General features: G+C 44.3%; 1 protein-coding gene across 1 annotated transcript in view; it reads left to right on the top strand.

Moving 5' to 3' along the window:
- Positions 1-25794, top strand: part of LOC149341385 (neurotrimin-like) — a 186666-nt gene that overhangs the window by 122914 nt on the left and 37958 nt on the right. Inside the window, exon 2 of the mRNA XM_089543472.1 lies at positions 13025-13146. Within this exon, the coding sequence (XP_089399598.1) occupies positions 13025-13146 (122 nt within the window). The remainder of the gene's footprint in view (positions 1-13024; positions 13147-25794) is intronic.

The following is a 25794-nucleotide window of genomic DNA, read 5'->3' as shown; positions in this document are numbered from 1 at the left end:
AACTCTATGGGGACATTACAAGCCTGTAATTTTGAGAGGACTAGCCCGAGAGATTCTACGCGAACATGAGGATTATCATGACCGACTCTTCATCCTCACTGCAATATCGTACTTATAAAATGCTTCCTACTATTGCGCTATTCCCGAAGCCCCATAAAATATCAAAGGTATGTAGCAAACATTTGAAATTCCTGCAGTAATATTCAGTGTTCAGCGCCACGCGGCTTGTGGTGGCAGCAGTAAGAACTAGAAGCGTTTCTCGACATTTCCTTGGCTTGCTATCAGAGATCATACCACAAAAGTTTTGCAGCACACAGAAATCATGCAACTCATTCTTGGGTTCGCTGCTTTTGCTTTTCGCGTTGAATTCTTTTTTTTTTCTACGACAGGGTGAAGAAATGAGTGCAACTGTCTTCAATCGGCAGAAATTAAACTGGTTAGCTAGCAAAAAGGCAGCGTAGCAGTAAGCTGTGTCTCAAAACTTTCCTCTGACATGTACTTTCCACAAGACTGACTTAAGATTGAGCGCCGATTCCCTCTTTCATCTATATACCAACAAATGTTCTTTTAGCCCTTACAAGAGAGGCCATTGTAAGGTTTTCGGCTCAAAAGAACAACTAAAGCACACTAAGAAAAGAGGAGGGCTGGAAAGAAAGTGTCAGGGTTTTAACCTGGTTAAACCGATTATAGGGCGGAAGCAAGGCCTTTCCGTCCTACTTATGCGCATCTTCAACTTTTTCCTCGTCAATGTCAATTTACCTAATGTACGCCGGCGGCCTATGCCTCAGTGCCGCGTTTCTTCCGCAACGTTGTCAACGCCTGTATTGCTCTAGTGCTTTGTTTCTGCCATAAGGTTGTACACGTCAACGCATGCAACGCACATCTCATTGTAACTATCTTTCTGTCACTGCCGCCACGTAGCTTAAAGCGCAAATATTATTGTCATAGCGCTATTAATGGGCGAACACAAAGATATACAATGCACAGCACGATAGTATGTTTGTAGTTTAACGCGAGGCGTGTTCGGCTTTGGCGATCGCACTCCTGCCGCTCAGCGGCCTGCGGAGCTGATCTGCTCACGCTGCCACGAATTCGACTCCCAGTCGTGGATGTCAATATGATTCCTCTTTAATGTTAGCATGGGTGTTGCTATGCAACAGCACAGGATCCAAAGATGACAGGATTCTTGGTCGGGGTTGGTGAGCGTTTAAGACATTAAAAGACGGGAAAGAAACATTTATACGGCACAATCATATAGACGAGCAGTGGAAGGAAAGTTATACAGGGGTTGAGAAATTCATAGCAACAGTACGACTTACTTCGAGCGATTGATTAACACGCCAACACCGAGACAGACAAGTATAAAAACGAGCATGGAAGAAACGGACACAGTGTTGCAATGAAACGGAAAGCAAAAAGAACAAAACGACAACACGCAGCTCACATCGCCGTCGCAGAAAGCAAAGGGCAGAGCGGAGGCTTAGAGACTGTCCGGTCATTATCTCCCTGGCTAATGCAGTTATGCGCGCGTGTCTTCCCTTTTTGGACCCCCGCCGCCGCTGGTTCGTTCGTTCTCAGCGCCTGGCCGATCGACAACCCCGAAGCATAATTACTGGCTTCAAGCGGCTGCCCTCATCGTCCTCCTCCTTCCACCCGCGGTCCTCCGTTGCTTTCCCCACGAGCCGTCGGTGACAGCCAGCGGCCAGCTCCGTCTTTATTACCGCGCCCCATTCGCGACATAAAACACTTGGGCGCTGCTCCGCACCGTCCATCGCAACGAACGCGACGTTGAGGCGCGCCTTCGCGATCTGCGTTGTGCCTGGACACTGCGACCGGGCATGGATCTCTTCTCGCTCGCATGACGACGAGCACGGTTCGGTCGGTCGTGGTCGGTACTCCGCGGCGACAGCTGTGCATCATCGCGTCTATATTCTGCTGCGGGAAGGTACCACAGCAGTGCGTCATTACTTAGCATATTTTTTCAGTGTTCTAGCACTTATCGTGGCCATTCTCCGCATTTTGCCTATATATATATATATATATATATATATATATATATATATATATATATATATATATATATATATATATATATATATATATATATAGGGGAATGAGGGGCTCGTTATAAATATGAGAGAAGCGAACAGCCACAGAGACCAAGGGACAGAGGGGATTTTTAATTAATTTATTTATTTTGTGGTGTTGTTCGATTTAGAATATTACTGAATATGTTATCGCTTAAAGCTAATTGACTGGAAAAGCAGAAGGAAAAAAATATTTGTAAATATAAATACCCCCGAAAGCAGAAGATTTGACAGCCGTCGCCGCAGCTCAGCGGTAGAGCACCGGACGCGTAATTCGGAGGTCGTGGGTTCGGATCTCACCGGCGGCATGTGGTTGTTTTTTCTTCTGCTTTTCTAATCAATTAGCTTTAAGCGATAACATATTCAGTAATATTCTAAATCGAACAACACCACAAAATAAATAAATTAATTAAAAATCCCCTCTGTCCCTTGGTCTCTGTGGCTGTTGGCTTCACTGATATATATATATATATATATATATATATATATATATATATATATTTGTAGAATCAAGGGTTCACAACAGGCCGATTATCTTTGTTTATTACGAACAGTTTCGGACGGAGGACCATCCTTCATCAGGGTATACAGACGAAATGTATATATATATATATATATATATATATATATATATATATATATATATGCCACACCAACCTGCCCATCTTGTCAAGCACCTGCCATGGAAGGGCAGTGGCGCATCGCTTGACCACTGCATCACTGCGCCAGGAGTGCCAGGAAGACCCCAAAATGGGAAGAATGAATGTAGAGAATGGCCATTTCCGCATATATGGACACTGACCCATTTTCGCTATTCGAACAATTGCAATCCCTGAACACTGGATCTGAACACCGGAACAGAAATGAAAAGCGAACTGCTTAATTCCCATTTGACCTAACTGAGCAGATCAACCATAATTTTTTTTATTTGATGAGTATGCCATTGCGGGTTAGTTTAGAAAAGTACATCGGGGTGTAGGACATGAAGTTCCAGGAAGAAATGCAGACAGTGTCATGAAGGAACGCGCACAGAGTCTATGCAGGATGCTTCAGCTAACTTGTGCCAAGCTTTAGAAAACGACAACGCGCTCTGAAGATTCGACTAGTGCAGGGTCAGGTCAGCATATTTTTCGAATATGTCTGGATAACTAATTAAAAAGACAAATTAGCTTGCTTTCTATGGTTACCTTAAAACAAAATTTTCAATCTAAATGTTAAAGAGCATATTTAGAAATGCCCATTTCGGTTCTAGAACGTTTTCTCGGGCTAGTTGCTTAAGCCCCCTGTATCGAACAGCGCGAACACAGACAGGCCCAAGAGACGAGGAAACAGACAAACACAGCGCTGTGTTAGTCTGCTACCTCGTCTCATGTGCTATTTCTGTTGTTTTCTCGATAGTAGCTTTAACATAGCAGCTATAGTGGGATTATTTCCCCTTTTGAGCCTAAAATAAAACCCACCAGATTTCTAATTTTTCACACGACTACGCTCTCCCGCTTCACAGTAAACAATAATGAGCCCACAAGCCTCAGAGATAGTTCTGCGATGATAGCGGGCGCTTCGTTTTGCTTGGCTCATGTTGCTGCAGCGTAGGCGCAATCTCTTTGGACTGCTAGAAGTTTTCCGTGCTATGACTTATGTAGTATGCCCAGGGCGGGGATTTTAGCAGTACGATATTCAACGGCATGATTTTCTGTCTTTTTTTCCACTCATAAAACAAAAAAAGAAACTGCTCTAGACAGCGCGTTAAGTGACGTTAATAAACAGATTCACAACAGCGCTACGGAACGAGAACAGAAGGAACACGAAAAAAAATTGGCTAAGGCTTAGCTAAGGTTAAGCCTAGTCAGATGCGAAGCATATTGATGGCTAGGCTTGGTAATACATGGCTTTCCTTGGTTGACGTTCATCCCGCTCTTCATCGGTCTCTGTGGCACGCTGAAGCTTTCGCTTCTCGTTCAAATCAGCCCTGCTTCTAGGCGGCATCCCAACACCTGGCCGCCTCGTAAGTGCCCGGAGAGCGAGGCAAGCTGAGCTTTATACCGCTGCTGTAGCGTCACGTGGTCAGCTGCAGCGCCTCTGATGTGGAGCCTCCACCGCCGCGGCCGACCGCGCGAGCCGGCAGCCCATCTCTCCTCTGCTGTGACGTCATGTTGTCACGTGGTCAGCCGCCGCGCCTCTGATGTGGAGCCTCCACCGCCGCGGCCGACCACGCGAGCCGGCAGCCCATCTCTCCTCTGCTGTGACGTCATGTTGTCACGTGGTGTCACGTGGTCACGCTAAAGGTCAATGGTAGCTCCACCGCCGCGCTCGACGGGCTGTAGTGTAGCTCTAGTAATATGCTTCGCATAAAACACACGACGGGCGCTGACTAGCAACTCTTCCTACCAACGGTTGGTAGGAACGTTGTCATGAGCCACCATCTTTTTTTTGTTCCGAGACGAATTTTGTTTATTAGTCGAGAGAGGTCTCATGACCTTGTGACGTCATGACAACCTGCTCTGATGGGCTACCCTGATTGGTCTAGAAAGGTCACCTGACATTGTGACGTCATCGCAACCTGCCTAATGGTTGTGACGAACATACTCTCTAGGAAGCAACCCAGACAGAGAATCGAAAGTGACATATGCAAACGTCGGCATAATGACAGCATAGCGGATGCCTGCCGCTGCAGCTAGCAGTTCTAATAGTGCGGTTGGTGGATCGAAGATCGCAAATTGATGCATGCACAAGTTGGAATAGAAGTTGCGACAGTTGTGAATTCCCCTTTTAAGGTGACTCAAGCGTACTCAAAAATCTTTGCCGGACCCTTCAGACTGGCTCTTAATATGCTTTTCTCTCTTTTTCCTACTGCCCACGTTGAGAGCCAACAGGGAGGCAATTCTTACTAAAATATGGACGACACCACAGCTGAATTGATCGCTTTGATGAAAAGCTCTCTTTACGACAATTCAGCTCATGCTTTGCGCTGTGAACGTAAAGGGATCCACATAGATTGCTATGAATAGAAAACCACTCCTCTTGTCCTCGCCACCATTCTGAACACTAAACAAACTATACTGCCAGAAAACGTCGTTGTGTTTGTTTGCATTATTTGTAATAAGCCTCCAGCACCGACCTTATCGCTTTGTCTGCTACTGTTCCGCGCAACTCTCTCTACATTGTTTCAGATTGCCGTAGATGTTACAGCCTTATCTCCGAAGCTTGTCGTTGTATTTAAATTGAGCGCGACCTAGAGCCGCGACCGTTCTTTACTTGACGACCGTCCAGGGCATTTGTTGCTATCGACGCCGCCAAGTTATATTATTATTATATATATTTTTTTTCTGGCACAAGATCACCTAATACACAGTTTCGATTCTGCACCACTCTTCTGTCTGCCGTTTGCAAGTTTCTGCCTCCGTCCATGTTGCCGTCCCAGCCACGGGACACTATTGCGCATTTTAGGTCTGTGGTGGCCTTGTGACCTTCTAAATGCACTCATTAGGGGCATCAAAGCATGGTTTGGTTTGAGAAGCGTATCTACCAGCAACAGTAAGCCCGTATAATGAGATACATTTGATAAAAACGCGCTCTGCATTTCGATCTGACACTACATGCTGTCTTGCGCAAGAAACAAAAACTTCAAGAAAACGCAAGGCAAAATGAGGCACGAATATTTCAAAAAGTGATAAGAATTCTCGCCGGTACGCTCCAACTCGACATGTCGTTATGATGGTCATAAATCAGGTGAGGTTTCCTAACAAATCAGGCCGGAAAGTTTTCTGAAAACATTGCAGAGTGTTGCAAGCATTTCCATGAATGCATCAGTGTTGCATTTAGCTGACTTCTTTCACAACCCATGGCTGCCATAGGCAGACAATGTCCCATGAGAGAAGTCCTCAGGCTTTTACATTTACTTAGGGAATTATTTGATATAGCAGAAAGCGATAATCATTAATCGCCTTTATATTAAGGTGACAATATTACTGTGCTTCTCAATAACACTTCTTCGGCTTAACCGAGAAAATTGAGGCAGTTAAAGATTTCCTCTGCCAAGCCAGTGATCCGATTGTTGCCTAAAGCCCTTTCTCGCTGTTAAGCATCCACAGTAATCTTTTAAAGCCAGCTTAAGTATTTGAGCTTATTGAGCTCATTATTATAGAAGGAACCTCAGTGAAACAGCAAAGTTTATAGTTAGTCACGTGTCATGTATACGACTGCGACTACAATATTTGCTTGCTGGGCACCGAAAAAAATGCGTATTTAGATTCCTGCCTGCGTATTTAGATTCCTTTTGGATTCCTGCCTGCTGCAGCGACCATAATTCAGAATAGACGCTTCAATTAGGCACGATATTTTGGGCGGATTTCTAGCGTTTATTTGCAATGTTCAGAAGACTTCAGGATGATTCGATATATATTATTTCTCATTCTCTATTACAAGGGGCGCAAAAATAATGTGTGCATCCAATGCAGTGGCCTTTTTAGTATTACTGTAGAATAAGGGTCTCGAAAAGGTCACAAAAATAACATAAAAATACATTCAAACGTGTCAGGGTATTAGCAACCAAAACGACAATACCGGCTTTGTGTATACACAAAGGATAGATGTTTAAAAAACAAACCCTTATACTAAGCACTATCGTCAAGAAAGGAGAACGAGCTCGGTGAGCGGATGTTCAACATTTAGCCGTTGCCCTAAAAAAGAAATAAAAGCATTATAAAGGTGGCACACTTTTTGTTTTCAATGTTTTTCAGAAGCAGCGACAAAAATGAATTTCTAGAGCTGAGGTCCCCAGTTTACAACAAGGAAACAGGGTTGAACGACCGGAACACTTCTAGGCATTTATGCTATTCGCGTTCAAGAGAGAAAAAATAAAATAAAGACGAAGCGTAATGAAATAAGCGCGAAAACGATGCGTGCTTTAAATGTGCTAAAAATATCAAGAGAGTGGGGTGCCCTGTCTGATGCCCTATTGAAACAGCAAGGAAGAAAATAAAGGGATGGAAGCAATAAAATAAAAAAAGGAAGTGATAGTTATCGCAGGCCAAAAAAAGAAGAGGAACTCTTTTCTCGGTAAACACATAATCAGGCACGCCAATCAGTTTAGCAATCTGGAGGCATTTATCAAAGCGTGGGAGGCGTCGCGCCGCGGCGAACGAGTCATTCTTCCATTTCGTTTTCTCTCACAGAAGAAAGAGTAATTAAATTAGGATAATGAACGCCGCCTTCCCTCAGAACCTCCCTTCTCCCTCCGGCTCGCACCCTGGGCGTGGGAGTTTGTGATGCGCTCGTGGGAGGAGACAAACATGTAGACACGTGCGAACAAAAGGGGCACCCGGGAACTAGGGAGCGCGAAAGGAGAAAAAAAAGGCGCAAAAGGTGTTGTACAGCGCAATACAAAGGGAACTCTGACCGCGCAAACGGGGAGTTCCCTAAAGGCGAGCGCACCACACAGAACGCTCTGCATAAGTTGGGCTGTGAACGCGTGAAAGTGGACGTTGTGCTAAGGGCGCTGTGAAAAGTTGAAAGTTTTATTTATTATTTATTCCTGCAAAAAGAGAGAAGCTTTTCGGAATGGCTTCTGCGGCGGTGGCCGGTGTTGTTTTATATTTTGTTTAATTTATCCCTTGGTGTGTTACACGCTCGCATGAATAGGTTTAGCGGATTTGAAATGCGCGTCCTTTGTGGCACTGATCATGAACGCTCGCCCGACTTGTTTACCGCTTTGCTGTGAAAAAAAAAAAATGCTGTGAAAAACAAAAAGAAAATAATCAAATTTGTGAGAGAGTTAAGAAAAAATCTGGGGTGCACAAAGAAATCACCAGTCCGGTCTGGCCTGACAGCATAGGGGGCTTGTTGCTGGCTATTGGATGTAGCTCTTACGCACTGACAGCTGCTGAGCGTGTTAAAAAAAAAAAAATAGTCGTAGTGTCTAAATCTGCTAAAGTTGAGCACAGGTACAAGGAAGAACTAGTTGCTGAAATAGCTTTTGATGGTGATGATTTGTTATGGCGCGAGGGCATTTGCGGCCTAGGAGCAAGATGACACAATGTATTTTTCAACTACTCAAGGTGGGGCCAAAGACCCATTTCTTAAGCATTGCTCCCCAAAGAAGCCGAACATCAGACCAAGAGAACGTGTATCCACATTGTATCACCGGTGGGTAGCACTCTTCACTGGGGATCGAACACAGAACCTCCTGCATGTGATCAAACAACTTTTATTGTCGCTGTGTTCGGATCGTGCTAGATAATAAAACTACAAAAAGACAAGAAAAATTCGAACGCCTGAAACCACGTACACCTGCACGTCCATAGCCTATCCGTCTTACGCTGATTCTTGCAAAGGAGACGACGATAAAGACACATATATTTATCTGCAGGAACAGAAGCATGATCCCACACACCAATCGTCCTTGACACAGTAGTCTTAATCTGCAGGGACTGCTATGAAAACGAGGCAGCAGATTTGTTCTCAGTTTTGCTCTATCTTCGTAGAGAGAAGAGAGACCAAACTTTATAGAGGAAAAACGAATTTGTGATGCCCAGTGAAGAGCGCGAGCGTTGGAGACCGCATAGATACAAACAGAAGCGATGGCGCGCGCGCATCTGGACACTACAAGAGAAGGCAAGAAAAAGAAAGATCGGCGTTGGTGTCAGTAACAAAAACATACGACTAACAGCGCCTGACGCAGTGGTCCCACTCTTGAGCCGCGTGTATACCAACGCATGCGCTGTAAGTGGTCGAAGCAGCAGTAGCAGCAGCGGCAGGGGCTGCTATCGGCTGCTGTCAATAATTGACGCGCTCGCCTAGGCGTACGGCGATGTATGCGGAAGGAGGGCTCCCGACAAGAGAAGAACGAATGCCAAGCAATGGCGGCGGAGGAGGAGGAGGAGAGTGTTCCGGGGCGAGGGGGATGCGAGTACTGAGGTTCCTCGAGCGCTGCGTGCCTACTGCATAAGGGTATAACTTGGTGCCTGTATGTGGAGGGGGGGGAGGGGGGGGGGGGAGGTTTGGGGGGACGGATGAGGATGGCGAGGGTTAGGGCTGTTCTGCAGAGAAACATGAAATATTGGGGCAACGGACCACGCGGGAAACATTAATCTTGCACCCCATCTAAGCCCTCTCGCGCCCTTCGTATTTTCCTCTCCGTAGGCAGGCCAATGGCATAACAGGCGCTGGGCTCCTCGGCGCACTTCAGCGTCGAAGCCCTCCCGATGGTGCATGGCGTAAAGACAAAACAGGGGCGAGGGTAATCCATTAGAGAAGGGCCCTCCCGTATCGCTCCCCGCGGCGGCGGAGGCAGCCAGCGCATTTCCATCGGGCGTCTTCGGCCGCGTGTTGATCCCCGTGTTTTTCACCCACCCCCACTCGGCCAACCGGCCGCCCTCTCGTCTGCTGCGCTTTCTTTCTCTCTCTCTCCCCTTCTCTCTCTCTTACTTTTGGGCGACTGCTCCTTAAAAGGGTTCCAAAGGCCAGAAGATGGCTGTCTACTAGCGTTGTGAGACGGAACAGTTTTCCTCTTTCAGTATTATTATTTTCCCGTCGTACTTCCCCTTGGGGATTCAAACTTCCTCCTTGACCCTTGTTCTTCCCATGAAAAGATAGAGTAGTAAGGGAGACGGGAAAAGATGGAACGAGGCGCCTCTGCTGCCACTGCGTACATAAATGTCGGACCCTAAGGGTCGGGCTGCGGCTTGGCAAGCCATTAAGGTGCCGGAAGTGACGACGCATGAAATATATGCTCCGTCGCAGCGTCCGAAGCCACGGGCGTGACTGTGTTTCAGGCACAGCACACCTCATAGATATGTCTTAAATATGTCGTCAGTGTCCCTGGGTGTCTCCGAACGGTAGCTCGCTGTAAAGAGCGCAAGGTATCAGAAAAAGAACGCAAAATGATTTATGGGCAGACGCGCTACAAATAACCTAAACTATTTTCTTTATAAAACCTGTGTCGTGAAGGCGCGTTTCATTCAGAGCATTTTACTTCCCAATCAGCCCATGTTTTTGGCTCTTGAAGGTAAAAATCGTAGAAAAGCGACAGATAGTGAGGTTATCACTTCATGAGTGACGCGCAGATTACGATACCTGGATGGTTTACTGTCGTGTTGAATAGAAGGAATGAGATGCAGACTAATGGAAGACTCCTGGGGTACGGTGGGGATAAGAGAGGGGGGGGGGGGGGGGGGGCGTGTGATTACGACAGCATGATTTCTTAAGACCGTTAATTGGGAAGCAAACGTGCAAGCACGCTACATCCAAAATATTTGACTACTGTCCCTGAACTGTCCTAGTTCGCAGAAGCGCTTTTTAGTACTTCACTGCCTTTGCCAGCTTGGGAAACTGCCCAATAACACTCTTTTCCCATAAAAGGCAGCGTTAATCACTCTAATTTACCTGCTCGATTTGGTTACAGTTGCTCTGAGGGTGTACCTGCTAAGACATTCATAGATGACTGTGCTCTGTTCTAGCAAATTTAATTGGAATATGACCACAGGTCTGCACAAAAAGTTATTTTCGCTATTTGTGGGTGGTGTTTGAACCTTGCTATGAAGATGAACACAGAAAAAAAATGTTATCTTCCTTATAACTAGACGAAAAAAAGCGAACATGTGCTGTTTTTTTCTTAATCGCAGTGACATTTTGTTAGTCGAGATATGTAAATACCCAGAGATTACACCTACGAATGGGTTAACTTGGCCAATACATGCTATTACTATTATTGGTGAATCCGCGTTTAGAAATTTATAGGCTTGAAAAGAAAACTACAAACTGCTCCTGTTTATTATAAGTTTTTAGCTGTTAATACTTGTGGAAGACCTTTATTTGAATGCGCTCGGCCAGTATGAAACCCGCACACAGGAAAGGACATCATCCACCTTGAAAGTGTGAGCAGGAAAGCATTCAGGTTTATATTTGGTAAACATAATATTCAATGCGTCTAAGTGACGTTCGTAAACTGGAAGCCCATGAAAAAATTTGTCGACTGGCGTTTCTGTACAATAGCTGTACCAGGTAAAGATAAATTAAACCTTCCATAATTCATTACATGGACACTTCGAACCACTCTGTTTACGTTTTATTTTTAGTACAAAGATTCTACGCCTCTTTCTAGGTATACTGACGTTTTCCGCTAGCACAATGCGCATTTACAGCAGAAAAAATTGTATTTAACTTTTTTTCCCGCCACTCTATTCAAATTCGTGATCCTAGCTTTGAAGTGAATGACGATGTTGCATATCATCCAAGATCCACAGGAGAAAATCTCTGTCGACGCACGTAGTGTACTTGCGAAGTAGACCAGTGATGGCGACATCTGTATTTCGTTTTTTGTTCTTTTCTAGGCTTTAATCCTGTTTCACATGCAAGCGAAAATGCTAGCGAATCCTGTCGCCGCGGCGGAAAAACCTGTTTTGAGTCGTCGCTGCGACGAGCAGAGAGGTTTCAACAAGTTGGAAATTTTCGCTATGACGCGCCGCTCAATCGCTCCGTCGCTCGCATGTGAACGGGCCTTTACTCTATCGATGCAGGCTATCGTCAATTTGTCTTCAGTTTTCCTTTAGACCTCCTCGAAAAAGAAGGACTCGCAGCACTCACTTGCTCCCACTTTTGCTGGAACTCACAGCTTTAAACGTATTTTTTCCCCGTGAAGTGTGCGCGTTTCAAATTCACTACCACTACGTATTATACTTTGTCACGTATTACAATTGCCACGTATTATAGTTTTACATTCATTCTTCGTCAGGCACCAAAGGACACCAAGGACATGAAAGGGCGAGATCCTAAGTGTTACGACTATCACTATGAAAGAAAAAGAGGAAATACACAGCAGTTGGCTTTAGATTCAAAGCGCGATGCATCGGCTAGAGTCGACCCTGTTTTATTGATCGATTATTGTTTAATGCCGGCAGTAGCCGCTATTTATGTCATGTGGACATACGAGCAGCGTACCCTTACGAGGCGGCGAGCAGTGGACAGACTGGATCAAGCGGAAAGCTTGCTGGACAACGTTCCAAATACCCGTAATGCGACTCACTAACAGAGCGCATTCCACACTCTCTTACCTCAGCATCGCCGTGGTTATGACTTCACCAGACCGAATCAGACCTGCGTGCTGTGTGTGCTATGCGAAGTATTGATTATTATGCACACCCTTATTCTAAGCACTCAAACCGTTTGAAGCGACAAAATCACATTGTGCTTCCGCACTGCCGGTGCCTGAGAAATGCAATTGATGAAGACACGACAAGACGGGAGGTCACGAATAAAAACCGTCAGAGAAAAAGCTCGCAAGTCGGTGAGCGCAACGACCGCAGGAGAGCAATCCTTAAAACAAACACGGTTCGGAAGGGAGCCCATAAATAAAGCGGGAAAGGGGTCGATTGTTTTAATGGAAAGACAGCTTCCGGGAGCTGAAGTGTTTGTCGTTGGGATTAAGCGGTACCAGCCAATACCCGCGCTCCGCTGGGAAAGGTTCTCGACAATAAGTAAAGAAGAGCGCGTTAATCTTTCAGGTGACGTGTCTTCCGCACTTAACGGCGGTCAGAGGTCTCTCGCTGCGTTCCTGTTCTTTTTTTTTTTTCACTTATCCACTGCAAGTGTCGGCCTGCTTGGATAAGAATAAATTGTTTCGACAAAAAAAGACCTTAATGCCTTCCACTTCAAGGATTCTGCGCACCCATCAATCGATCAGTTCTTTGTTGTTGGTTCTTCAGTTTGAATGCTTTGATCTATTGACTCGATTATTTGTTGACGTTAGGAGATTTCTTGAGTTTCGGCAGGTTGACTGAGTGAATGACTAATTCCTTTACTGATTGATTGATTGATTGACTTACAGACTTACTGATGGATTGATTGATTAACTGACTGAGTGACTCACTGATTGATTGATTGATTGATTGATTGATTGATTGATTGATTGATTGATTGATTGATTGATTGATTGATTTCAGGGGGCTCGTCATCGGTGCACAGGAAACTCCCCAGCTTCGCCGAACCCATTCCTAACGTGACCGTAGCGGCAGGACGAGAAGTCACGCTCACCTGTGTCGTCGACAACCTTGGAAGCTTCAAGGTGAGAGGCACCTGTTGGTCACTTACTTGCTTCTAAGCTCTCCTTCCGTTCATTATGCGGGGAAGAGCGGTGCTGGTTACGAAAATAATTCCTGTAAGTCGTCTCTATAGAGAAATACTTCCAGCCAACTCCAGTCTTATTTACTGTTGCTTGCTTCTGTCTGCTGTTATGGTTCTGACGATTACGAAGTTGGTTGAGGGTGCAATGCTTGCATGGATATTTGCTTCCTCTATCTAAATATTCAGCTATAAAGCAGTGTCACATTTATGTATTTCTCTATGCTTACTTTGGCTTCTATGATATTGAACCATCGACTGGCAATAGCTTTTACACTCGCATGAACCGAAAGTTGAATTTTCAGAACGTAGTGTTCAGTACATTTGATTATGAATACCGCAGTCCTTGCTTGATATCTTAATTGGTGACGTACTCTAGAGAAGGTTGGCTTTTCAAAAGGTTAAAAGGCCAAGTATTTTTCAAGGCCAAAATAAATCTTTTCGCAGATTATTTTTCATTTCTAATATATCACTGTAATCACTAGAATATCTTTCTTTCTTTCTTTCTTTCTTTCTTTCTTTCTTTCTTTCTTTCTTTCTTTCTTTCTTTCTTTCTTTCTTTCTTTCTTTCTTTCTTTCTTTCTTTCTTTCTTTCTTTCTTTCTTTCTTTCTTTCTTTCTTTCTTTCTTTCTTTCTTTCTTTCTTTCTTTCTTTCTTTCTTTCTTTCTTTCTTCCTTTCTTTCTTTCTTTCTTTCTTTCTTTCTTTATTTATTTATTTATTTATTTATTTATTTGAGACAATTTGGTACAAATTGGCTCAGGAGGCAATAGCAAAAGGCCCTGATGGGGCCTGACTAGGCTATGCCCCCCTGACAGCACAAGCAGCACAAGTGTACATATGATTACACATCATAAGCAGACCAAAGTAAAACACATCAATACAGAATACAGAAAGATACAGATACACACCGTCTTAGGAAAGGAAAATAACTTATTTGAACTGTAATAATATAAAAACATTTTCTTATGTACTGCATCAAGTTTATCAGTAAACAAAAATGTTTCACCAAACAAAAATTGATAATGTGGAATGCAATCCAGTGTGCATAAGTAATGGAATATGACCTATAGTGCACGATGATAATACAACATAATACAGATTAATAGCACCAAGAGTTGACTCAGAAGTTTAACCCATGCACCTCCTGCTCAGATAAAAATATTGCTTTAACTTGCTTTTTCAATTGAACAGGAGACACATCAGAACTTATTAAGTTTAATATGTCAGGGTATTTGTTGAAGAGTTGTGGTATTTGTGACGATAACCTCTGTAAGCCATAGTTTGTACGTGATCTGGCCCTAACTATTTCACTCTGTCTTAGTTCATACGGGGACTGTTTAGCCTGATAGTTTTCTTGGCCGCCGCGGTGGCTCAGCGGTTATGGTGCTCGGCTGCTGACCCGAAAGACGCAGGTTCGATCCCGGCCGCGGCGGTTGAATTTCTTTGGAGGAGAAATTCTAGAGGCCCGTGTACTGTGCGATGTCAGCGCACGTTAAAGAACCCCAGGTGGTCGAAATTTCCGGAGCCCTCCACTACGGCGTCTCTCATAGCCTTAGTCGCTTTGGGACGTTAAACCCCATAAACCAAACCAAACCAGTTTTCTTGAAATTTTGGTGTATCTGCACGGTATTGGCATAGCGCTTCCAGAGATAGTTTTTGTTTAATCAGTTGTTTTACCTGAAGAATGCTATATCTGGTAAAATATGGGGCAGTGCTTTCCGTACGGCACGTTTCCAATGGCGCGCATAGCTCGTTTTTGTAATGATAATAGGTATTTCATATTTGTCTCGGTTGTCGTTGACCACACCAGAGAGCAATAAATGAGACGCGAGTGGACAAGTGCATAATATATTTTACGTTTAACCCCAGACGGGAGAAATGATCTCATTTTATTCAGTAAACCAACTGCTCTAGCTATATCTGCTCTTAAGGCGTCGACATGCGGTGTCCATGACAGGTTTTCATGGAACAAGATTCCTAGGAATCGGATCGTTGATGTGTGTTGAATGGATACTCCCTGAAATTCTATTGGTAAGGGTGTAAAATGTGTTGGGCCTTTCGACCTAAACAATAAATATTTTGTTTTTGTCGTATTCAGTTGCATCCTATTTGAGTTTAACCATGTATTTAAATTTCTAAGCCAACTATTAGCTTCCGCGCATATTTCATGTATGTTATTTCCTGAGAAAAAGACGTTTGCATCGTCTGCGTACAAAACCATTTTTTTGTGCCCTTGAATATTAACAATATCATTAATGTATAGCAGAAATAATACAGGTCCAATAATAGACCCCTGGGGTGCTCCATATTGAATAGTTTCCATCTCCGATTCGACTTTATTTATTATTGTGATCTGGAAGTTAAATAGCTCTTTATTAGAGCAAGTGCTACACTTCGGATCCCGTAAAAGGGGAGTTTACGCAAAAGAAGTTCATGCTGTATGCAATCAAACGCCTTTCGGAAGTCTAAAAAGATACCTAGTGTGAACAGTTTCTTTTCTATGTTATCAAGAATTTCTTCTTTAATTCCAAGAAGGGCTGTTTCCACCGACCTATTTTTGCAGAACCCATACTGCTCCTTCGTTATTATGTTGTGTGTACTTAGAAAACTGGTTATCCTATTGTTAATGATATGCTCTGCTATCTTAGAGAAGACAGAGAGGATTGATATAGGCCTGTAGTTATTTAAATCATCAAAAGATCCTCCTTTATGAATGGCTGTGACTCTTGCTAACTTCATTTTGCTTGGAAACTCGCCTGTTGTCATGATAAGGTTACAGATGTGGGCTAATGGGACTGCTACAATACCACTCACTGCTTTTAATGGTTTTGGCTTTATGTCGTCGGGGCCCGATGCTGAATTATCTTTCATGGACAAAATTATTCCCTGCACTTCATATTGGTCTGTTGGGGCCAAGAAAAGAGTATCACTGTCGAAACACCGGTGTGACTCAGTCAGCTGCAGGCCGCGCTAGCGGGAAGGCATACTGGTCGAGCATTACTTCCCCGAATTCATCGATACTCGGTACTCAGTTTTCTAGTTCATTCAAGTCTCGAGGACTCTAGAGGAGTTGTTGCATGAACAGACACCCGACAAGGGTGGCAAGCTGAATGCGCAGTACTGGCGCAACATGTCGAATGGAAGATTGATTTGTCCCCGATCGCGATAGGAACTCACGGCCGTATTCACAACGCTGATACCTAAGATCTTATCAAGATTGATCAGCGCCTCACTCCATCACTAAGAGAGCTTACGTATGAACAGCACTGCGAGTTCCTCCTCCCAATATAAGCGGCGTGGTTTACGGGAGCGAGCTTTTGGGTCTTGGAAAAGCTGGCCGACATACGCGAATGATGAGCACGACGAAATATTAGAAATGTTACAGTACGTATTGTTTTTCGAAACATCAGCATCCCCGAAAGAGTATCGCGAGAAGAAAAGTCTCCCGGATTTTCGTAATGCTATCAGCAGAAAGGGCCTTGTATGGGCACCGTATTTGTGTCGCCCAATCTTTAATAGCATGCATCTCAATCAGTTGGCGTCTGTAGTACAACTTAAATAAATTTAAAAATAGAGATCTGTCTGCAAAATTTAGCTGTCATATAGCTGCCATCTATTAAAAATGCTAGAGCTAAAAATTATTTCTTCGCATACGAATTTTACATACAGTGATACTAGGAGGTAAGCAAAAACCAAACATTCTATTAAAATTTCACAACAGGAGTGGTCTGTGCTGAACGTATCACAGTAAGGTATAGTGCGAGCACTTGCATTAAATTCGGATGTGCTCTGCGATATTTGCAGCACGTACTACACAGGAAGACGCGAAAGGAAACGATGACACGTTGATCACAGGCAAATTTCACTAGCTTCTTTACTAACAGGCTGCCACCTATTGCATTAGAACATAGCAGATCTACAGGATGAGGACATAATATGCCCAACAATTTCGAACAAAAGCATTTTTCAACGATAAATAGTTATGATTTCACTACAGCAATCAATATAGCCGCAGATCTTACTTCGGCAGGCTTCAACTTCTTTTGCTAAGCGAGCGATGGAAAACTTTAAATGATAAATTTGGCGACGCATCAGAAAATGGGTCATTACTTTCAATATCTCCGTAATAATAGTTTAAAACATTCCAATATTCAAAATTTTCGTCTAAAATGCTGGACTCGGATATCTTGAAACCGGCAGGAATCTAAATGTCAAGCAAACAAACATGAAATGAACTATCAGTGTATTGTTTGGCAAAATGTGCGGTAAGTTTAAACTACGAAAATACTCAGAAATTCTGGGCGAGTGTTTTTTTCGACTGGAAGTTGTTTACGACCGCAACTTTATCGCATATCGTCAGACTGCACTATAACATTAAGGGCACCCGCAGATCTCTCCTCGGGAAAGTGGCAGTTGTTTGCCATTTATTGTCAGAAACGCACCCGATTCGTTTTTTTTTTCAATTCTTAACTACTTGCTGCGGGCACCGGACTAACTTTAAAAGGTTTTGCTAAGCATCGTTAGGTTAGACTACTCGCATCAGTATGTTCATAACAGTATCTTATAATACTCCGCAGTTACCTCACAAATAAAAGTAGTGTCCAAGAAAGCTGGATTTGTATCAGTAGGTTTTATTTTCGTTCAATCTCTCTTGTTTTAACAGTTTTGAATATTTACTTCCCAGCCGATGGAAATATAACAATTTATAAGGCTATCAAAACAAACCGCAGAACCGGAGCTGTACTTCTCGGTCTCAACGATTACACTCCAGGGCCAGTTCAGAAAGACCAGGTCGAGCGTAGTCCAACGCCGAACGCTGTAGCAATATCACCAGCAGACACAAAAAGAAGAGAAAAAAAAAACGGCGTTTAGAACAAGCAACGCTAGGCTACCGGCTGTTGCACTTTGTCGGTCGTGTAAATACACGTCAACATCTGGCGGTCGCGAATTAGTCGTCACCGCCACCACCTTGGAATGGCGGCAGCCGGATCCGCGACCGGCGACACCGCAAAGCAGAAAACGCTCTTCCTCTCACATCTCCTTCTCCCTTCGCCCGTCCACCTTCCCTCATCCCCTCTGCAGAGAAAGCTGCGCGCTCAGCTGGGCGACACCGGGGTTCGCTGGGCTTTCCCCCTCTCCCCTCCTCTTCCACGCGTCGCGAACCTTTCAGCGAACGCAGCGCCCGTAACGGCGTTTGTTGCGCGCTATTTGGGCTTCGTCAAGTGAGGCCACCGCACCGGGCTCTACGTGACGAGACTCGTTGGCGAACTTTAATGACGCTTCCTCTGGGCGGAATCCATGGTGCTTTATTTCCGCAACTTTCCTTTTTTTTTTTCTGTCGTTCGATTCTCTCCGGTCCCCCTCCTCGTCCCTAGCTCCCTTGGCCGCAGTGTCGTTCTCCTCCTTTACCCCAACGCTTTTTCCCGATTCTCTCTCTCCCCTTCCCCTTTTCCGTTCGTTCATTGGCGGCTATTTATCCCTTTTCCCGAGTTTAGGTTGTTTCTTTTCTCCCCGTCTTATCGTCTATTTATTTCGCCGTGTTTCAAGCACTCATTTCGGCCGACTCGTCTCGTCCGATCCCGGTTTCAGTGCGTGAGGTCTGTGTCTCCTCTTCCGCGGCACAATGCCACCGCGTGAAGAGCGCACGTCGCATTGTCCCCTTCGCTAGATTGTCACCGGCCGCAACAACGGCATCAGCAGCAACAGCAGTATAGGAGCAGCGGTGGCGTCGATGGCAGTCGAGGACGTCGCGGAGCCCTTTGCTTCATTTTTTCCACTCACCTCATTTTTGAGTGTCTGCGTGACTGTTTTGTGTTGTGGTGCCACGTCGTCGCGCGGCACTCCGTCTTCGACGGTTTGTGAGCACGCCGGCAGATGGCAGCAGTCGGGAAGCACGGCTCGGAGCCTCAATGGTCCCGTGATTAGCGGCGCGACTGGGGGCGCTGTCGCTGTCGTGTACCTTGTTTCGGCGCGACGTGGAAGGAAGACGGGTCCGAAGCTTGACCAAGTTGGTGGGACAGGGTGACAGAAACAGCGGAAAAATTGTCAACGAGACGGAACGGCTCGCACATACGGCGCTGAATTTGGGACGAAAGTTTGTTGTGAACAGCAAGTGCGATATGAAAGCCTGCGCTGGCAGCAAGAACAAATGAAAAAATGGGGCTACGTGTGCATTCCGCCATTGCCGCAAAACTGGAAAAAAGAAAACACGAGCAAAGCAAGGAAAATCAAAAGAACAAAAACTTGAACATTTCACATTGAACTGTATAGGCGAAGTGCTACTGTCTGAAAGAATTTCAGCCTTTTATTCCCCTGATGAATAAAAAAAAAATAATCACATGATTAGGCAAATCGACTGTGGCGTTTCAAAATACATGAACTGTATATCAGAACCGCACTGGATTTAGAATGTCAGCTAGAAGAAAATAACTATCAAGAAAGAAAAAAACGGAAAGCTCTGCTTGAGTAAATAAATAATGATTTGAGTTAGATAAAAACATTATCACGACGATGACCTAAAACGGGTAAGAATAACTTGATTATAGGAATTTAATAGGGGTGTGCGAGTAGTACTTTCTCCAAATGAATCACGTACGAATAGCGTAGCTAAAAGCCGAAACAAATACGATTCGAAAAGTGATAAAAGCGAGTCGAGAATGGTGTTACATTCCGCAGAACAAGAGGGTTCTGCTTGCGCAAAGCGCGAGAATAAAAAGGGTTTAAAGGACGAGATTCAACATCACGACTTTCAATAATTCACCCTAATCTTCTCACTGGAGGGAACTGGAGAGAACACAGTAAGGCTAGCACAAAAGAAAGGCCACTGCGATCTCCATAGCTTGTTTTTGTGCCGTCGAATGGCAGGATTTGGCCTGTTAAGTGATGTCTTCAGCATTACGCCATCCTTCTTCCGCGTGAGTTGCCGCTTCGAACTCCTCCGCGCTGCGCAGAGGTTCCTGAGTTTTAAATCTGAGGCGTGAAAATGTCCCGTTAACTTAGCAACCCAAGTTATTATTGCCATTTTACTTGAAAGCACTTTGCCCATTATATGGCAACATATGACATATGTAACAACATCCCTGGTTCTTGAACAAATAAAAGGGATATCGGCAACACGCACAAAAATTGAAAATAGTGGCTTCACAAGCGTTCAGGTGCCATGGACCAATTCACGCGAACGTCAACTGAATGCAGTGTCGGATCTATAGCTGCGGTTGAACCTGATGGTCGATAAACAGACTGGATTTCCTAATATGCCAAACGCAGGTCCAAATTTTTAACGGTGTTTGTTTTAGCTCTCCACGTGATTTCGTGTTCCTGTCGCCACAAACAGAATTACGACCATTGAACTCACATCCGATTATTCGAGACGCTGGGAAGCGGTCATAAAGCTGCTGCAGAAATGCATGGAATGCAACTTTCTTCCGCGGAGAAACGTACACTGTTGCGACTGAAAAAAATTGTGAGCCTGGCTGTGCTATTAAAGCCGCTACCTCAATCGATGACGTACTAAGAGACACATGAGGAATGTCCCGGCATATGTATAGAGTGGCAGTCCCGTCTGAGAAACTTTATGCTGTGGCTTTTATGCGCAACATTTTCAGACAGAGCTCTGCCACCTGGCAGGACACTTCTGAGAGGGCCAATACTGTAATACGGGTTTCCTTCGAAAACAATTTCAGTTACGCCAATCGACTATTAAACCTTGAAAAGTTATATCTAACTACAAAGACCACTTATCGGTTTTGCTGATGGCATTTTAGTACGCTGCTGAAGGAGATCAATTTCTTGCGTTACATTCGGAGTCCCTTCGACGAAAAGCACCATGTTCTTGAGCAGCCAGATCACAGGCAGACGCAAAGGCAGACAGGAGTCTCCCGTACCCCACCAACGCTTTCCGAAGCAACTATTAATTTCAACAATGTGCCCTAGAGTGCATTGTTTGGCGACGTTGCCAAGAAATGCGTTGCACAAAATCACGATTCTCAAAGATCCCGCAGGACGGTTACCACTATATAACGTAAGATTCAGCGACCGTTGTTGACGTACTTGAGGAGGAGTTTGACAGCGGTGACAGCGGAGTTTGACTAGCACTACTCTATAGCGCGCTTTCCATGCGCGCGTCACCACTTGCGAAGATCCGCTCGTCGGCCTCCGCTCTGGCCCTTCTCTTCCTCCTCCTCCCACGGTAACCCCTCTCCGCGTGGTTACCATGGCAACCACCTTTCGATTACGCATTCCTCCGCTTTCGTCATACCCTCCTCACTGTACGGTAACCACCATCCGAATGATTCTCATGACAACCGCCCTCCGGTTATGCATTACTACGACGCGAAACCCAGGCAACGGGCGCCTAACAGCCGTCGCTGTAAAATCACTGTCCGACCTTTTGCATGTTCGTTCGATGCTCTGCGCTCGCAAGTTCTAGTTATGGCGCCCGGCACCGTTCAGAATTTCCTTCTACTGGTGTTTTGTAGAGGATTATCGCTTTCGCAGCGAACTTTCAGTTACTGGCTCAGTGTCACCCACCCCTCTATGCAGCCACTTATCCTGCTGCTCATTCATCAACCTACATTTAACGGCAGTTAGGAGCTGTGGTCAGTGCCATAAGGTTTAAAGATTCCACTTTGCATGGTGCAGTTCTCTCTAGCATCACGACCTAAAAAAAAAACGAAGTGTTCACTTTTTGAGCCGTCGAAATGTGGTCTACGTGGTTGACGGCGTTAAGTTCAACGATACGTTCGGAGAGACCGTGGAAAAGCTAAGAGAAAAGAATAACCACAACTAGGAAGTATGCGAACTGGCGTGCGCATGCACACACATGGCCTTTCTACCGGCTATAGATCGAACAGAGCTCTGGATCATGCTACAGATGAAGATGAACAATCACCGGGAGTATTTAAAGTACGCTTTCGAGACATACTTCCATTTTATGGAGTCGAAAGATTTGATGCTAAAGATACTAAATGGGATACTTGAAACTGGCGTTCTCCACCAACTGGTAAAAACATCGTTTGAAAGGCCAAACTATAAGAGCGGAAGGAATAACATACTTTCTATAGAAAAATAGCAATTTTGTGTGATATAGCACAAATAATGCAAAAATTGTTTTGTGAGAACTTTTTTCTCCATATTCTAGTCAAATTTAGATTCACATAAAAAACACCATCGCGCTCCTGGAAGAATTTTGAGATTACTTTAATAACTTAATCGAGAGCAACCACGTCGTTTGAGCTATTTTCATTGATCTTACCAAGGCCTTCGACACCGTAGACTATGCTCCAATGGTAAACGGGCTGGAAGATTTAGGCTTCTCAAGTCTTTTTAACAAGTCTTTTGCTAGCTACTTTTCCGATCGATCGTAGACTGCTAGAAATGACAGCCAACTTAGCATCTACGTACTGCAAAACGAAGCATGCCGCAATGTAGCAATTTAGCACCAGCAACATTTATGTTACTGAACTATATCCTTATCCACTTAACCCCAAAATATTTCAATTCACATACGACTCCGCCCTATCTTTTAAAAACACGGGCTATGAAAAGAAGTTTTTAAAAACTTTCCGACCAGTTTAAAAAAAAAAAAAACTTTTGTCAGAACGTTGAAGTTCGGGCTTGTTGGTTCATACTTCGGAGCAATAGCGCAAAGAGGACAAGGGACCAAGAACAAGTAGACACACGCAGCGCTAACTGCGAACTTGGGCCCTAGGGCGAGGACACGAGAGACAATGGGAGGAAGGTCCACGCAGTTGAACCAGCTTCGGAATGAAGTCAAGCTGCAGCAGCAGTCAGCTAAGGACCAAATGCATGTTCTAGAACCACTGGACCTTCCTCTCGTTGTCTTGTGTCTTCTCCCTAGGGCCCAAGTTCGCAGTTAGCGCTGTGTGTGTCTACTCGTTCTTGGCTCCTTGAGCTGTTCGCGCTATTGCTCCGAAGACTTTTGTCAGACTTCATTAAACATGCTGATTTTTGTCTTCCTTACGTTATCCTGACATTTCGCGCAGTTTGTGTGTGAACGAAATGCACCGACTAGTCGGCCGGAAGACATTTCTAATTGAACGAAACTTGTATGTTACAGAAATCCCAATAGGCGAGTAAGCCCAAGCCGGCCCTTTTATTTACATACCTCTACTTGCAGCACTTGTGTATGTCTGCCATTGAAACCTTAACCAGCGGCAAAATATTAAGAGCTTTTTGTAGACCAACACCAGTGCAGGAATAATAATGTGGGGTACTTACACAAAAAAGCTACGAATTATGCCGGCTTAAATTTATAACTTGCGAGGAAAATCTGCTGCTCATTTAAGGAGAACAAACTATAAAGCAGCAGTGCAATCTTTTTTTGCACTGTGGGATAGCTTCGCATGACGCATGTTCAGAAATCCAAATGAAAAGAATCAATAAGTTAATCGAAAGAAAGATAAATTACTTATTGAACACACTTGCACTACGCTTCTAGAAAATAAAACGTGCGCATATTGAAATTGAGCGAGGTTTTTCAGTTTTCAGTGGTTATATGAACTATTTCGCAAGCGGCTAAAATTACCTCTCCACAAAGGAACCCTAACAAAAACGGAAAGGTACATAAAGCCAAGAGTTTTGACAAACTTCAGTTAGAAAATGAAATAGTATTATGCACCTGCATTATTTAATGATACCAGCGACGATCTCTGCAATATTACAGAATGAAGAATGGTGAAAAATATATGTAACTCTCGCTTTGCAACAAAAGCAGAATGATATTTGTGTGTTGCTTTGAACTTAACCGAATTGAATTAGGATTTTTGCATCCATGAACTTATTTTTGTCAGATTTGTCAGCTTACTTGTCTGTGCATGTTTTGTCTTTTTTTTTCAGGTTTTGGTTTATTTCATTTGTTGTTTTTTCTCTCTGGCAAGAAGGGATGCCGTTATGTGATAATTGTTTTGCTTATTGCTGTGCCTTTGTAACTGACGACGTATCTGCCAACTTCCAGGTCAGTCAACAAGCGATATGTGCTTAAGCTTAAAAGCGGGGTTATGCGTTTGTAAAGCGACATAAATATACTGCATAGAATTGTCTTGTTTTGTTGTATTTTATCGTGTTGTATTATATTGTGTTCAACTGTACTCTGTCGTATTTTATTAGTGGGAATATACTCCGCGCAGAAAAAGATAGCGACTGTAGTCGTGCCAGTTCGTTGTGAACTCGAGCAGCAAATATTCTCCTGTACATAGAAACAACAAGCAAAGTAATAAATGTGCCCCACACTGGAACCTACACATACGAATGATAAATTACAAACAATTGTAATCACGACACGGCAGACTTTGTGCACTCAAATTTCGATTGTAAATCTGCACGCACTGCTGTACAAACTGTTGTACAAACTCGTGAGAGAACAGACGTCTAAAACGCTAGCTCACTTTTATAACGATACCAGCGAAACAACCAGCGTACCATCTGTTCCCCGCTACCGAGCAGTTGAAACAACACGACGGACGCGAAAGCCAACAGGTTTAATTAAAGCCGATCTTTTCTAACGGGAAAGCCCGTTTCTGTTCTCTCTTTGTCTCAGTCAACACCCGTATAAACTCAGGCGCTGCACGACACTTGTCACATGTCTTCGACAATGCTTGAAATCTTTGCTATGTGGCGTTTTCTAGAGGTCCACTGATTAGAAAGAACTTCGGTACCAGATCTCAGTCGCCGATACTTGTTATGCAGATCAGGTTTCTCGCTTCCGAGACACGACTTGATTACGCGCCCAGGGAATCGTAACATCTTCCTAAAATAAGCTTTCCTCTTGCGAATCAAGCGGAAGATCGATTTTTGTAGAGTTGACTGCACACTGGCGCGACAAATTGTTTTTCGACCGAAGCTTCATTCGGTGAAGGGGCTCGGGAAAGTTTCGAAACCGCAAGGCAATCCTTTTGTCTGGAAGACCGTACATTATCCAGGCGTCCAAAGTTGTGGCTGGGTCTGGAAGACGCGACAGACTGGAGCACAAAGGGCGCAATTCGTATGCGCTCGTATCCGTTGTGTTGCAACCTAACACGTCGCACTGATGTTCTCGCAGTCAATCGTGAGCTGTTTCGTAAGTTAGAAGAGCTTGTGGGACAACTTGTTGAGTTTTATAGCGGAAACGTCGGTGTACTAGTTACGGAAGGGTTCCAGATATGAATGTGCGCCGGTAGCGCGGCCGATATTGCAATCAATATCTCGGCCGAAGCAGCCGCATTGAGATAAGTTTCCGCTATAAGACACGAGTCAAAGTACAACTTTGGCTGACTTCGAAATGCTGCAGTTATTAGGAACAAACAGACATTGCCCCACATGCATTTTAGCCCTCATTGATGAACCACAGCTAAGTCAAATCAGGCCGCAGTATTGCAGTGCAATACTGCGTTGAAGGTGGAGGTGGGAATACCTTAGCCACTTCCGACTTGCTGATGACATTGCCTTGCTAAGTAAGTCAGTGGCTGAACTTCAAAGCATAATCGAGGACCTACGCAGGCAAAACAGAGCAGTGGGTCTGAAAATTAATAGCTGCCTCAGAAGGGAGCAACGGTTTACAATAGGCAGTGAAAAGTATTGGATGTGGTGAAGGAA

This window comes from Amblyomma mixtum, chromosome 5 (assembly GCF_055824585.1).
Source record: "Amblyomma mixtum isolate Tamu chromosome 5, ASM5582458v1, whole genome shotgun sequence".
Lineage (NCBI taxonomy): Eukaryota > Metazoa > Arthropoda > Arachnida > Ixodida > Ixodidae > Amblyomma > Amblyomma mixtum.
Note: the sequence above shows the minus strand (reverse complement) of the source record. Positions and strands in the feature narration are given on the sequence as shown.